This window comes from Bos javanicus, chromosome 13, assembly GCF_032452875.1.
Source record: "Bos javanicus breed banteng chromosome 13, ARS-OSU_banteng_1.0, whole genome shotgun sequence".
In the NCBI taxonomy this organism is placed as follows: Eukaryota; Metazoa; Chordata; class Mammalia; order Artiodactyla; family Bovidae; genus Bos; species Bos javanicus.
The window spans coordinates 27,897,669-27,913,683 of record NC_083880.1 but is presented as its reverse complement, the minus strand read 5'-3'; the positions used below and the strand labels follow the sequence as shown (position 1 = coordinate 27,913,683).

At 38.5% G+C, this 16,015-nt stretch overlaps 1 protein-coding gene across 3 annotated transcripts in view; it reads right to left on the bottom strand.

Annotated features, from left to right (window-relative positions):
- Nucleotides 1–802: 802 nt before the first annotated feature.
- The window catches only part of OPTN (optineurin), a 38,564-nt gene continuing 23,351 nt past the window's right edge, over nt 803–16,015 (bottom strand). For 2 of the 3 annotated variants that reach the window (XM_061436058.1, XM_061436059.1), the window contains 7 exons: nt 15,123–15,238; nt 13,809–13,958; nt 13,347–13,440; nt 12,380–12,538; nt 8,968–9,098; nt 5,525–5,607; nt 803–984 (listed from right to left, as the gene is read on the bottom strand). In XM_061436058.1, the coding sequence (XP_061292042.1) occupies nt 860–984; nt 5,525–5,607; nt 8,968–9,098; nt 12,380–12,538; nt 13,347–13,440; nt 13,809–13,958; nt 15,123–15,238 (858 nt within the window). In that variant the 3' untranslated portion in view covers nt 803–859. The remainder of the gene's footprint in view (nt 985–5,524; nt 5,608–8,967; nt 9,099–12,379; nt 12,539–13,346; nt 13,441–13,808; nt 13,959–15,122; nt 15,239–16,015) is intronic. The other variant, XM_061436060.1, reaches the window with a different exon arrangement.

The following is a 16,015-nucleotide window of genomic DNA, read 5'->3' as shown; positions in this document are numbered from 1 at the left end:
TATTAAATTTATGTGAAGCTGAATACAGAAAACACATCCTGTGAAATTAGCTAACCATATATGAACAATGTGTAAGACTCATAAGCAAAATTTTGCAGTAACTATTTTTGTGACTATGAATATAGAGCCTGGTCCAGGAAGAAAATTGATAGCCATTCTTTTTAGACATTCATAAACTATCTACTCTATAGTAGATAACATGTACCTTCATCACAAGGGAAGGAAAAGGGGACTTCACACTGTGGATGGTTACATGAAATCCAGTAAACCTACTGTATCTGCTTTGTGTAGGCCAGTAGTTTTTCACTTGTCCTGATGATCAAGTAAAAGCTCACAGGGCTCATCTGAAAAGAGCCACATCATAACTTTGGTGCTGTGCTTGAAATAAAACTGTAAGATATATACACAACCCCAAACAGATCTGTCTTAAATGGATAAAGAAAGATAACAATTTATTTAAAAATACTTCAAAAACACTTTTCTCGATTAAATCTGTGACGACTTCATTTTTCCTGCCTCCTTAGAAGGTTCTAATCAGTGAGGCGTCTTCCATCTTACTACCGCCTTTACTCCATCCACAATGTCACACGCTCATTACCTGCATGAACAGTTCAGTGTTCACATCAACTAAATATTAAAAACAACGAGCCTATTAGAAGAGTGGTACGCTAAAGATTCTATTTTGCGAATTAAGGAAATGTGCCCCAAAATGTCCTTTATAGAACATGATTTTTCTTTCTCCTAAAATAAAAATAATGAGCCAAAATAGTTGCATGAAACAAATGACACAAAAGTACAACTCTTGGAGGAAAAAAAAATGAGATTTACCAACAGCTTGGGGGAGGTAAAAGGTCAACACTTAAATGATACAGTCCGTAACATGAATCAGTAGTGTATCTATGTCAGGCAGAACTTCTCCACATTTGGGGCAAGAATGAATTGGAATATTTTGTTGCTGCTGCAGCCAGTTTCTATCCTCGGCTCCTGGGAAGAAGCATTAAATGAAATGTTAATCCATTCCTTCCATAGTGCAAACAGTTTTTAATAACAGATAGTTAATTTTAATGTTCAGGTAAACTTTGTAATCAATACCTCGTGGGAAAGGAATACAGGTTTTTCAGTCTTTAACTGAAGTAATCTATACACACAGAAAAAAAATCTCCAGAAGCAGTGCCTGCTTCCCTGTGATATTAGGATTTAGCCTCTATTCAAGGTTCTAGGTATATGAAAACATGTGGTTTCAGTTCCAGGTACAGGACAATACATGTTCTAGTGAAAACTAGGATATTTGAGAGAAGAAAAGAGATGAGGATGTAAGCGAAAAGGAAGGAGAGAATGTGGAGAAGACAGCGAGCAGAACGCTGAGAGGGATCCGGGAACAGCAGGTACCTTCTCAGAAGCGGAGACAACAATTAGGGTCAATCAGCAGTTGTGTTTGAGCACCTGGGGCTGGGCCAGAGGGACACAGACATGATGGGGACATCAGGCAAGAAAAGTGAGTGATAGGGGTGGGGTGTGCGAGAAGCGCCATGGTTGGTTTCCTGGGAGGGCAGAGAAGGGCTCAGACTGCTTGATGCAAACAGGCTCCCCTGATGAGATCAATTCCACATGTGAGAGGAGTTTTAAGAATGAAGAGTTATCCAGGCAAAGGAAGTGAGAAGGGACTGAAGAAAGAGTCCTGTCATTTCCCTCAATTTTGGAGTGGGACTGAGGTTCAAGTCTAAATCAAAGAATGCTTGATGTATGACAGAAATCAAAACAATATTGTAAAACAAACATCAACAATTAAAAATAAATAAATATATAAAAAAAGAATGCTTTAAACAAGCCTTGACTGTTGGCAGGTCCCACGTGTGCAAACCATACTCCATGCAGGAAATGATTTCTGGCTCCTAGGACACCTCTTTGATCTGACGTTGCTGCACTGATGCAAACCATTTTTAGCTTTTTAGCATCTCCGCCCAGGTCTCTAGACTTGTTCAGGTCCCCCCAAATGTTTGTTTTTGCAGATGATAGTGGAGGTAACGTTTAACATTATTATCTACTTCTGAGCGTATTATTTGAATTGAATAACACGGGAGACTATTATGGATAGTTTGTGTCCAGCAAACTTTAGAAGCAACTTTGAATAGAAATTGTGATCACAAGGCATGATTTCTGGAGCAGTGGGCTTGCTAATGGTCTCATTGTTTTAGATCAGGGGCAGTAAACTTTTCCTGTAAAGGGCCGGATAATAAGTATTCCAGGCTTTACAGGTCATAAATTTCTGGCATAACTACTCAACTCTGCCATTGTTGCAAGAAAGTAGCCAGACAGTATGTCAACAAGAGAGTATGACTATGTTGCAATAAAACTTTACTTAGTCAAACAGCTGACAGACCAGTTTTGGCCTGTAGGCTGCAGTTTGTCAAAATCTGCTCTAGATGACAACTAGCCACTTATCAGGGACTGTTATTCATCCCTTTAAACTTTATGACATCCGTTGGCCCTTTTCTTTTTGTCCTGAAACCCTGTCTAGGTTTCAAGATGCAGACTTGGGCTGTTGTTATCACGCAGCTAATGGTTCCCTCCACCTCCTGGCTTTTCACTGTAAAATAAGCTTAGTCAGTTTTCCTTATTTACACACCACACTCATTTCTGCCTTTGCCCTTTTATTCTCATACAAAAGTTATGGCTTCCAGGTGAAGCTTACAGTCACATCTTTCCAAGGCCTTTCTCAAGCCTCCTGGCCCTTTGGTGTCATCCTTTCCTCTTATTTCCAGCACTATTATTTCTGTCCTTTACTTGTTATATTATGAATTCATCTTGTTACATGCATATCCTGTCTAACTAGACCACAGGCTTTCACGGATCTGACCGTGCTTTATGCTCGCCTGTTCCCTCATGCTCAGCCAAGTGCCCTAGGCCAGAGAAGACACTTACATGGCTGCAGAAGACAACCATGATGAAATAACACTGAGAAGAGTTATACTGTTTAAGGCTGCTATGTTAGGAAACAAACCAAAAATTTTAGGACAATCTCTGTTTGGAATATTGTTACTTATATGACCAAAAACTTACTAGGATAATTATGAATACATTTGTATTTTGTGGCGAGTTTTAGATTATAAATAGAAGTCTTTGTGTTTGGTCAGTTTTTTTTTTTTTTCCCCTAAGTGTAAATAGATATTTGCCTTATATAGTTATGAGAAAGAAAAATTTTCCCGAGAAATCTAGGTGTAAGAACTGTCCTTTTTTTGAACCAAGACAATCGTGGAGGCACTTATAGATATATGGGTATTCCTAGGATATTTAAATTCAGGTTAGAGAAAAGGCCTGGCAGTGCACTAGTGGGCAGATGCAGCTTTCTCTTCTGATCCTAAAAAATGCCTAAGGCTAAAACTTAGACCAGTCCCTGTGCTCCTTCTGGGTACCTCCCCCCGCACCCCACCCCCCCACCACCAGGTGGTGCTAGTGGTAAAGAACCTGCCTGCCAACTTGGGTTCAATCCTTGGGTTGGGAAGATCCCTTGGAGGAGGAGATGGCAACCCACTCCAGTATTCTTGCCTGGAATATCCCATGGATTGAGGAGCCTGGCGGGCTACAGTCCTTAGGGTCGCAAACAGTGGGACACAACTGAAGTGACTTAGCATACACTGTGCTCCTTCTGCATATGCCCCATGAATACTATATGCACCTTTTTGGAATTTTTTTTTTTTATGTGTATTTTTAACCTGAATCACTACCTCTAATATTTACTTTAATCTATTTTTTCATGTAAAAGGACTTTGGCAGCGGCATGTTGGCAGAGACAGGTGGTAGAAGGGATGCTCAGAAAAATTTTGCTGTAATTTAACAGTTAACTATAATGGCACCCCACTCCAGTACTCTTGCCTGGAAAACCCCATGGACGGAGGAGCCTGGTGGGCTGCAGTCCATGGGGTCGCTAAGAGTCGGAAACGACTGAGCGACTTCACTTTCACTTTTCACTTTCATGCATTGGAGAAGGAAATGGCAACCCACTCCAGTACTCTTGCCTGGAAAATCTCATGGACGGAGGAGCCTGGTGGGCTGCAGCCCATGGGGTCGCTATGAGCTGGACACGACTGAAGCGACTTAGCAGCAGCATACATACTATATTGCTTCCTTGCTGTTGATAACAACACTGATAGTTCCTTTTCAATAGTCAGTTGGTATGTGGAAGGATTCAGACTGATCTAGCATTAAAAAAATTAAGAATCAGTTTTATGTAAAATTTAGATAACATCTTTTTGATAACATGTAATCAAATCACATAACATCTGATTCTCCTTAGTGGCATTGCTATTAACCTTTCATCTAGTTATGTCAGTCTTTGATCTTTTGACTATTAAGTTTTTTCCTATCTAGACTCAAGAATAATACTTCCCTTTCAGTGACATAATTTACTATAAATGACAGAACATTATTCCTGGAGTATTAAAACCATGTAATAAACACAGCACTATATTTTGTGTAAGTATTATGATCAATTTCACTAGGGAATTAAAATCTGGATATAGAACATAATGACAGGCTTATTACATGTAGTACTGTGTAGTGGCAAAGAGTAAAGATAACCTTGGGCTCCATGTTCAGTTATGCTCCTTAGAAGCCTTGTGATCCTGGGTTATTGAACCTTGTCTTCTGGAAGATGGTGATACAATATACCTGATGGAATTTTGTGAGGATCAGATGAAGTAATTTGTATGAAGGGATCAGCATAGCACCAGCACATAGTAAACTCTCAATAAATGGTAACCTTACTATGTGCATAACACCAGGTATTGGGTGAGGATATCAGCTCTGCAGGAGCTTATTTAATAGAGTACTTACATGCATATTTAGAACACATAAGTAACTATAAAATAGCAGATAAGTACTGGAACAGAAATAAAGTACTTTGGAAATTCAGGAGGGAAAGGTCACATTCTGTGGGATTCATGGGGATGGTATTTGAGATGGGTTTTAAAGATGGGATATTCTTGCCCGGAAAATCCCATGGATGGAGGAACCTGGTAGGCTACAGTCCATGGGGTCGTAAAGAGTCGGACACGACTAAGTGACTTCACTTTCACTTTCACTTTAAAGATGGGGTAAGAGTTCACTGGAAAGAGACTGTAGGAAGAGAGAGATGAATAAGGAAGGGCCTTTATATGAAGGATACCACATAAGCAAGTACACATAGGTGTGTAAGTTCAGGACAAGTTCAAGGAACAGGGAGTGATTCTGTTGGCTAATATCCATAGGGGAACAGAGTGAGAGAAGGCTCAGAATTTTGGCCATGCCAAGTGTTAACTGCCAATGTGAAGAGTCTGGTCTGGATTCAGGAGGGAATGGATGGAGTTTGGGGCACTCTGGAAATAAGCCTGATTTTTGCTGTATTTTTGGTAACTTGACCTGGAATGTATAGAATGTAATGAGATTTTAGTGTATATAGAATGTAGTGAAATTTTCCTTCAAGCAACTTCTTCACAGGATAGCAAACCCATGGAACCTCTACTACTTGGTATCACACGTGACTCACCTCTTTGAACGAGATAAGCCTGCTGGTCAGCGTCACTTGCTCTCGCCCCGTGACGGCTCTGCATTTCCATCAAGGTCTGCCTGCTGGGATAAAAAGTAACGTTATCTGTGAAACCTTGAAATATGACAACATTAAGCAGGCATTCAACAGAAGTATGAGAAAAAAGAGGTAAACTACAAAGCCAAGGTTCATAGAAACCAGAACTTATGAGTAATTTGAGTTTTAAATATGACTGGCACTAGGACTGCTGCTGCTGCTGCTAAGTTGCTTCAGTTGTGTCCGACTCTGTGTGACCCCATAGACGGCAGCCCACCAGGCTTCCCCGTCCCTGGGATTCTTCTGGCAAGAACATTGGAGTGGGTTGCCATTTCCTTCTCCAATGCATGAAAGTGAAAAGTGAAAGTGAAGTCGCTCAGTTGTATCCGACTCCTATCGACCCCATGGACTGCAGCCTACCAGGCTCCTCTGTCCATGGGATTTTCCAGGCAAGAGTACTGGAGTGGGGTGCCATTGCCTTCTCCGGCACTAGGACACAATGTAGTAAATATGATTTTTTAAAAATCAGGAAATAAACAGAATGTCAATCGATGGGAAATAGGTTGGAAAAAAGTGGCATATTTCTAAAGCAGGACACAACAGAGCAAACAATGAATTAAATCTGCATATACACACAGATTTATAGATATATATATATAGTTATATATATATATAAATAGTTCAAAATCAGTTATCTATATAAAACAAGTTGCAGAATAATACCTTTAGTGACAATTTTGTAACCTATGCACCTTGTTCTAAGAAATTAACATTACCTTGTTTTAAGATATTATATAGGTGTGTATATACGCAAAAATACAAAACAGCTGGAGATGCTACACACGAGTTCCAAGCACTGTGGGAGAGGGAGAGAGGATTATACTGAGGGGTAGGGAGAAAGGAGACTGCAACTTCATCTACAGTTCTTTTTCTTCTTTTTATAAAATATACTTTAAGCAAATAAAAGAAATATTAGTAACTGTCAATCCTCGATGGGTAAGTATTGGCTTCCCTGGTGGCTCAAATGGTAAAGAATCCACCTGCTGTGTTCATGGATCAGAAGAATCAATATAGTGAAAATGAGTATACTACCCAAAGCAATCTATAGATTCAATGCAATCTCTATCAAGCTACCAACAGTATTTTTCAGAGAACTAGAACAAATAATTTCACAATTTGTATGGAAATACAAAAAACCTCGAATAGCCAAAGCAATCTTGAGAAAGAAGAATGGAACTGGAGGAATCAACCTGCCTGACTTCAGTCTCTACTACAAAGCCACAGTCATCAAGATAGTATGGTACTGGCACAAAGACAGAAATATAAATCAATGGAACAAAATAGAAAGCCCAGAGATAAATCCACGCATCTATGGACACCTTATCTTTGACAAAGAAGGCAAGAATATACAATGGAGAAAAGACAATCTCTTTAACATTTGGTGCTGGGAAAACTGGTCAACCACTTGTAAAATAATGAAACTAGAAAACTTTCTAATACCATACATAAAAATAAACTCAAAATGGACTAAAGATCTAAATTTAAGACCAGAAACTATAAAACTCCTAGAGGAGAACATAGGCAAAACACCCTCCTACATAAACCACAGCAGGATCCTCTATGACCCACCTCCCAGAATATTGGAAATAAAAGCAAAAATAAACAAATGGGACCTAATTAAAATTAAAAGCTTCTGCACAACAAAGGAAACTATAAGCAAGGTGAAAAGACAGCCTTCAGAATGGGAGAAAATAATAGCAAACGAAGCAATGGACAAATAATTAATCTCAAAAATATACAAGCAACTCCTGCAGCTCAATCCCAGAAGAATAAATGACCCAATCAAAAAGTGGGCCAAAGAACTAAACAGACATTTCTCCAAAGAGGACATACAGATGGCTAACAAACATATGAAAAGATGCTTGACATCACTCATTATCAGAGAAATGTAAATCAAAACCACAGTGAGGTACCATTTCACACCAGTCAGAATGGCTGCTATCCAAAAATCTACAAGCAGTAAATGCTGGAGAGGGTGTGGAGAAAAGGGAACCCTCTTACACTGTTGGTGGGAATGCAAACTAGTATAGCCACTATGGAGAACAGTGTGGAGATTCCTTAAAATACTGGAAATAGAACTGCCATATGACCCAGCAATCCCACTGCTGGGGATACACACCGAGGAAACCAGAATTGAAAGAGACAAAAGTACCTCAGTATTCATCACAGCACTGTTTGTAATAGCCAGGACATGGAAGCAACCTAGATGTCCATCAGCAGACGAATGGATAAGAAAGCTGTTGTACATATACACAATGGACTATTACTCAGCCATTAAAAAGAATACATTTGAATCAGTTCTAATGAGGTGGATGAAACTGGAGCCTATTATACAGAGTGAAGTAAGCCAGAAAGAAAAACACCAATACAGTGTACTAACGCATATATATGGAATTTAGAAAGATGGTAACGATAACCCTGTATGCAAGACAGCAAAAGAGACACAGATGTATAGAACAGTCTTTTTTGGACTCTGTGGGAGAGGACGAGGGCAGGATGATATAGGAGAATGGCATTGAAACATGTAAATTATCACATGTGGAACAAATCACCAGTCCAGTTTTGATGCACGATACAGGGCGCTCGGGGCTGGTGCACTGGGATGACCCAGAGGGATAGGATGGGGAGGGATGTGGGAGAGGGGTTCAGGATGGGGAACACATGTACACCCATGGCAGATTCATGTCAATGTATGGCAAAACCAATAAACTATTGTAAAGTAAAATAAATAAAACTGAAAAAAAAAAAAAAAGAAAAAGAATCCACCTGCAATGCAGGAGACCTGAGTTCAATCCCTGGGTCAGGAAGATCCCCTCAGGGGACCTTGCCTAAGGAAATGGCAACCCACTCCAGTATTCCTGCCTGGAGAATTCCATCAGCAGAGGAGCCTGGTGGGCTACAGTTCATGGGGTTGCAAAGAGTCAAACATGACTGAACAACTAACATACACACCTTGGTGTGTGTTATTTTATTCTCTGTATTTTTATGTTTCTTACTCCTCTATATTTTGTTCTCAAAGGAAATTTTTAAAGATAGAAGTAATTTTAGCAGTACTTTCTTGTAAAACATATTACAGAATTACTTAAAGTATTAGGAATATTTCATCCATGACAATGACAGGATATGACTGGAACCCAGATTATTATGTTTTTACAATTTATCTAGAAGCAGAAACTCAATCAGGTTCCCACAAGATACTGCCAAGCCTTTTAAAGTAAACCAAGTGTCAGGAACACCGTCAGGCCAGGTGTACTCAAAGCAAGTCTTGTAGCTCAAACAGCTAAAACACTGTGGGTCCCTCTCCCACAACCTGGGTAATCTGTGCTCCAAGTCTTTCCCTCATTTACCTGCCTCCATCTTCGAAAGCATTGTTTTCTTTCAGTAGAACTGCCAGCTGCAATGCCAGCTGCTCCTTTTCTTCATGAATCTTCTCTCTTGCTGCTCTTTCAGCATGAAAATCAGAACAATAAACCTCCATCTGTTAGAGGGAAAAAAAAAAAGAGAAGTTACTACCCAGACAAATGTGGATTCTCTACAGCCTATCTGCTGATAAGTAGAAGAGGCTGTGCTACATCCTGTGACACGTCTTACAAATATTAATAACAGGTACATGCTCCTGCTAGAAACCAGTGTAATGACCATGACCATGTGAGTGAGCCATCCTGAAAATAGATCTTCAAGTCCATCCTGAGTATAGCCTCATGAGAGACCCTGAGTCAGAATCACCCAGCTAAGCTGCTCCTGGATTCCAGATCCATAGCAACTGAGATAATAAAAGCTTGTTGCTTTAGCTGCTTCATTAGGAGAATAATCTGTTACCTCTAAATAAATAAATATTATGCTATAATATGTAATTTCTTCATTGTTACAAAATTATAAAGTAAAAATGAATGCCTTCATAGTGAACTGAGTATTATTTTAATACCAATTTTTAACTTTCTATATTTTCAATTAGATTTTCCTTTTCAGATTTAGTGGTTCTAGGATATATTTTTTATCCATTATTTTAAAAAGTTAATAAAAATTTAAATATTCTAATCACAATTTTAGTTGCCAGAAAAAGTATGAAACAGATCATTTTAAGGGACTTCCTACCATTTGTGAGTGCTCTAACATTTTATAGTTTTCATTGGTAGATCATGGGCTTTTTTTGAGTCAGACATAAATCTGTGTTAGAATCTCATTTCCATCAAGTCATTAAGTTTGAGCCAGTAAGAACTAGGCCTTTGTTTTGTCCATCTCTATATCGCCAACATTGCTTTTAATTACATAAGCAATGAGGTGGTAGGAAGACTAATTCTGCTGCTGCTGCTGCTGCTAAGTCACTTCAGTTGTGTCCGACTCTGTGTGACCCCATAGATGGCAGCCCACCAGGCCCCCCGTCCCTGGGATTCTCCAGGCAAGAACACTGGAGTGGGTTGCCATTTCCTTCTCCAATGCATGAAAGTGAAAAGTAAAAGTGAAGTCTCTCAAAGACTAACTCTACCAGACATCAAAACATTTGTCAGGCCCAATCAAAGGAAATATCTGAAAAAGCTCAAGTTGAAATTCTATTCCTGAAGAAATAAAACCAAAGCTGTAAAAAGTGAAAGTTGCCAGTCATGTCTGACTCTTTGTGACCCTGTGGACTATACAGGCCATGGAATTCTCAAGGCCAGAATACTGGGAAAGGGTAGGATAGCCCTTCCCTTTTCCAGGGGATCATCCCAACCCAGGGATTGAACCCAGGTATCTCACATCGCAGGTATATTCTTTACCAGGTAAGACACTAGGGAAACCCCAGAATACTGGAGTGGGTAGCCTATCCCTTCTCCAGCGGATCTTCCCAACCCAGGAATTGAACCAGGGTCTCTTGCATTGCAAGTGGATTCTTTACCAGCTGCGCTACCAGGGAAGCCTATAACTACAGTATCAGGCCCAATCAAACAATCAAAGAAAATAACTAAAAGAGCTCAGGTTGAAATTCTATTCCTATAGAAAAACTAAAGCTGTAAGTCCATTCAACCACTTCTATGCCACTATGGGCAGCAGGTAATGAGTATGTATATAGGGAATAGTAAACTTCTGGTATTGTTACATTGAAAATAATCTGTTTATCAGTTTGGCAAATGTTTAAAAGAGTAATGCAAGGATATAGGGAAATAGGGGCTTTCAGCTACTTTTGGTGAGCAAAAAATTTTGATTATGCACTTCTGGAAGACAACTTGGAAATAGTTATTTAACTTAAAAACAATCTAACCCAATGACCCAACCATTGCATTTCCATATCTTACTAGAGATTCCACAAATGCACAAGGATATACATACCAGAATGTTCAGTTCAGCATTGTTGATAAAAAGCAAAAATATTGGTACAAGCTACATGTCCATTAATAGAGGGCTGGTTAAATATATCAGGGTAATGCACACTTTGGACACCATACAACTGTTTTAAAAAGTACATATGGCTGTGAATAATAACATGGAGAGATATCCAAGATAGGTCAGGAATGAAAAAGTAGTACAATATGTATGGCATGATCCCGGTTTTAATTACACAAGCAATGAGGTGGTAGGAAGACTAACTCTACCGACATCAAAACATTTGATTATTTATGAGACAGTATGTACCAGACCAACAATGTACAAACAGCCCAATGGAACAGTGTAGAATCCAGAAATAGACCTGCGGGTACATTAACATAATATGTGACAGAGAGGGCAACAGAGTCCTTAAGAAAAGACGACCTTTTAAATGAATGGTGCCAAATGGATATTCATGTAGGAAAAAAAATATGAATCTTTACCCTTACTTCATTGCATATAGAAAAGCTAACTTCAGATATTTTTGTATCTTAATGTAAAAGACAAAACCATAAATCTTTTAGAAGTCAACACAGAGAATATATTCATAGCCTTGAGGTAATGAAAGCTTTTAAAACAGGACACAGAAGTACTATAATCAAATGAAAAGACTGATAAACTAGACTACGTTAAAATTAAGAATTCTGTTCATCAAAAGACATGCTCATGAGTGGAAAGGCAAATCACAGAGTGAAGAAATCTGCAAAAAGCACTGGAAAGGGCTTATATCTGGACTCTAAAGAACTCCTATAAAATTAAGAAAAAGCCAGCAAACCAGAAGAAAACTGGGCAAAGACCTGATCAGGCACTTCACAAAAGGAGATCCTTAAAAGGCCAGTAAACATTTCAAAAAGTACACTTTCAAACCAGCAGGGAAATGCAGATTAAATGAGACACCGTTATAAACCCACCAGAATGGTTAAAAATTAAAATACTGATAATACAAGTATGGGTCAAGGTGGATGTAGAGCAATAGGAACTCTCTGCTGACGGGAGTGAAACCTGGTAGGTAGATCCACTCTGGAAACCTCTTTGGCATAATCAATGAACACTGAGTAACCTGCCTACTCTAGGAACAAGCAGTTTTGCTCCTAGGTGTGTACCCAAAAGAAATGAGTACACAGATGAATAAAGAGACTTGCGTAAGAATGTCAGAGCAACATTAAACACCAAGCCCCAAGCTGGGAATGATCCAGCTGTCCATCAACTATAGAATGGATAAATTCAATGAGCAGTACACTTAGAAGTGTGGTATGCTTTCCACATGTGATAAACTTCAGTAAAAAGGTTTTTTGAAAATATATTAGCATAAATAGTGTAAAATCAAAAAAATATATCTTAAGCACCACCACTTTCCTGTTTGAGAATATAATCAAGGTTGGCTTCCCTCAGCTCACTCTTGGGAACGAAGCCTACCTGAGCCCTGAGGACAGCCATGGTCTCCAGGTCCTTCTCCTGCTTGGCAATGGTCTGCTTCATCCCATCCATTTGGAGCTGCTTGGAAGCCAGGGCCTTCTCTGCCAGTTCTAGCTTTCCACTCAGTTCCTGCAGCACCACCTTATCCACTTTTTCTGACTGAAAAAGATAAGCTTATTCTGGACTTGGTTTTGAAATAATTCAACCTATTTTAATAAAATGTAACATGAAGGCTTAAATTAAAAATTTACTAGATCTTTAGAGAGGAACCATATTCTAGGAAAATTAAACAAAAAACAAAGTATATTTCTAAGAATATAAACTCAAAGACCCCTTCTAATTCAAAGCTCCCCTGGTCTTTACTTATTCCCACTTTTGTCAGATAAAACTGACAAAATTGTTAAATATTTGAAGTGTAAAACGTGATGATTTGATATACATATACACTGTGAAAGGTTCCCCCAATTGGGTTAATTAACTCATCTCTCATTCTGATGTATCTATCCATGGTGTTTAAACTATCACACCATGCTGGGGACATTATTACTAAGTTAAGTTGCAGCCCAAGAAGTCCAGGGTCTCAAGTTCACTGACAGAGGCAAGCTAGCCTTGTGAGACCTCCCAGCAGCAGTCTTACTATACATCCATTACTCATGTAGAAGCCCATACTCGGCTTTCCTGCAAACTCACCCACCATTAGAAATGCTAACAGCTTACTCCATGACCGTAAGGCATGCACCCCATCTTTGACTACATGGCACATTATACATATGCGGCAGGAGTTATGAACCCTTAGACACAAGAAATCAATTATAAATGGAAAAAAAAAAGATATAAAAGGAAAAAAAAAAACCTTTGAAACCAGACTTAGTTAAGGAGTAACACAACTACCTCACATATTTACATAAAACGTTCAATAGTTCCATTCACTACTAGGCTATGAAAATAATTTTTTTTCGATGAGTACCTCTCTCCTTTTCAGTTCCTCAATTGTCTTCAGTGCATTATTGTATTCTTGAAGAAGCCTGTTGTGTGTCAACTGTAGAGTGCCTAATCTGGACCTATTTAAAAAGAAATTAAAAAGGAAATCTTGGGGAAAGTACATCGAAACTTAGTCTTGCCTCCCAACTTTCTTCTGAATACTCAAGTAGCAAAATCTCTTCCACCTTTACAATCCCACCACCTACTAGCATATTCTTACTCTCAAAGAAAATGATTTTTCTTCAAATAATCAAGATAGACTACAAATAATTTTCATAATTGTTAAAATAAAACTTAAATTTTATCTCTTCAGAAAAGTCTACTAATTCTCCTTCAAATAAACAAAAGACAAAAAATAAATTTAATTTATTCTCAAATGATTCCAACTGCATAAAACTGCTCTTCTATCTTCTTTCAGCAAGTAGCCATCCAGTCATCGCACACTCACTTTTCATCTTCTGTTTTAGCTTGTTCCATTTTGATTTCTGATCGCATGCTTTCCACTTGGAGCTCTAACTTTTTGTTTTTATAAACCAGCTCTTGTTTTTCATTCAGTTCTGATGGGCTTGCAGAATTTTTCCTTTCAAGGGCCTGACATCTAAGAAAGAGCAAAATTTCATGAGGACAAACAATGTGCCTTCACATTTCTCAGTGGCTTTTAAACAGATTCTCAGATTATGTAGCAAATACAAAGAATTTCATGATGACATTCTTCAAAAATTTAACAATACAAAATTAAATATTTTATCCTTCCTGCTTTTTTACTAGAAGTATTTCTGAACCGTTATGACTGAATATAAAAATATACAGATTTTTATAGAAGAAGTTTATAGGCTCTGTTAAGTACAAAAAATATGGTTTCTGATAAAGATTCAGGAGGAGAGAAGGAAGTGCTTTAAGTCCTTTTAAAGATCAGACTGAGAATTTCAATGTAACAAGAGCAAAATGAGCCAATGGCTGCTGTGTGTAAGGCATTAATGCAAAAAGCATGTTAAACATTAGCTTACTTAATACAAAATTTGAGTTATGACACACAGTTTACAAATGATAAAACTGAGGCACAGAGAGGTTAAATAAATAACTTGTCCAAGGTAATACCACAAATAAGGGGTAAATCTGTATTTCAACCTGGGTCTGTTTATCCAAAGTCCTTTGCATCAGCTGCTATGCTGTCCGTAATACTGTACAGCCTTGGTCAGTGTAACTCCACAGAAACATACATTTGTATATTGTGCTGGAAATATGCTTGCCAATTAATCTAAGAGAACAACATCAACTTAGCTTTTCTAAATTTGGGGCAACTCCTCACATCAAGAGAAACAAGCAGATGCAAAATTCTCTCAATTTAGATATTAGCCTTTATAACTGATAGAAAATCAAGTTTTTTTTCCCCCTAAATCTCATTCAGGTTCTTCTTGCCCTTTGTAGTTTTCTTTTATGTTTGTTCACATCAATGCTGTCAGCTTACATAAGTCACAGGAAGTCTGAATCACTGTTTTTTCCAGTGATTATATGCTTAAAATGCCCCCGAAAAGCAGAATCAGAGTCCCCTGGGTCCATTCCCCCAAGGACTTCATGGTTATATATTAACCAGAACATTGGTGTTTTCTGAATTCATATTTCAATTAGGTGTCTTTTTCTTTTACTCAGTAATAACACAGTAACAAAACGATGTTTTTGTATACTGACATATTTTGTTAAACAGTACACTTTTTGAAGGCTGGGGGGGGGGGGGCGGGTAAACATTATCTCTCATTCTTACTTTTCTTGAAGTCTCTTCTTCATTAGCTCAGCTTCACTGAGTTTCGTGTGAGCTTCCTGAAGCTCCTTAAACAGGGTTGTCACCTGAAGGTTCAGTGTTTCCACTTCACTTCCAATCTGTCATCCAGGAAATTCCAAACATGCACTTATTAGAACTTAAATGAACCTCTTTATGAGGAAACAGTGTGAACCAGTGGCGTCTAACTAAGCCTGTGAACTGATTGAACTTTTGGCACTTAATGCCCCAAATATCTTGCATGGGAAAAAAAAAAAAAAAAAAGCTTTGGATACAACTCTGTTTCCTCATAGAGCATTAACTGATCGATTGGATACTCTTGTGATAATGCCTTTATCATAATCACAATGGACCCTGACCACACTTCAGGGGATCACAGATCACGGTGCTGTCAAAGCACAACCTACTTTACCCAGCTAGCAACTCACGCCCACATTCCCTGACTGTTGTGTGTTTCTAGTTTACTCAGCTGTTTTCACTGTACTGGCTTCTTCCTGGCAGCTCTAGAAGTTTTATCAATGAGTTTTACAGTGCCAGGGAAGTCTCAATACTTCTTTATAATTAGTTGTTCATTAGTTTTGGTCTCTTCATCTCAGTTTTTAACATATTCTCCATTCTCTTGAAAGTAGGGGACTCAGCTCAGAGCGTGGCATACAGCAGGCATCTGATACAGGCTTGTTGAGTAAGTTAGCTAAAGTGAGTGTTTCATGTAAATGCCTTTCTTGTGGGCTACTGTGGGTCTTACAACTTCCTGCCCTCATCACCTTTCCCTAAGCTTCGCACTGTGTTCGCAGGTTACAAGGCATGTTTCTGAGTTGTCACACAAGTGTATATAAATATGTATGTAAACAAATGTCTTTTTTGTTCAAACTATTATA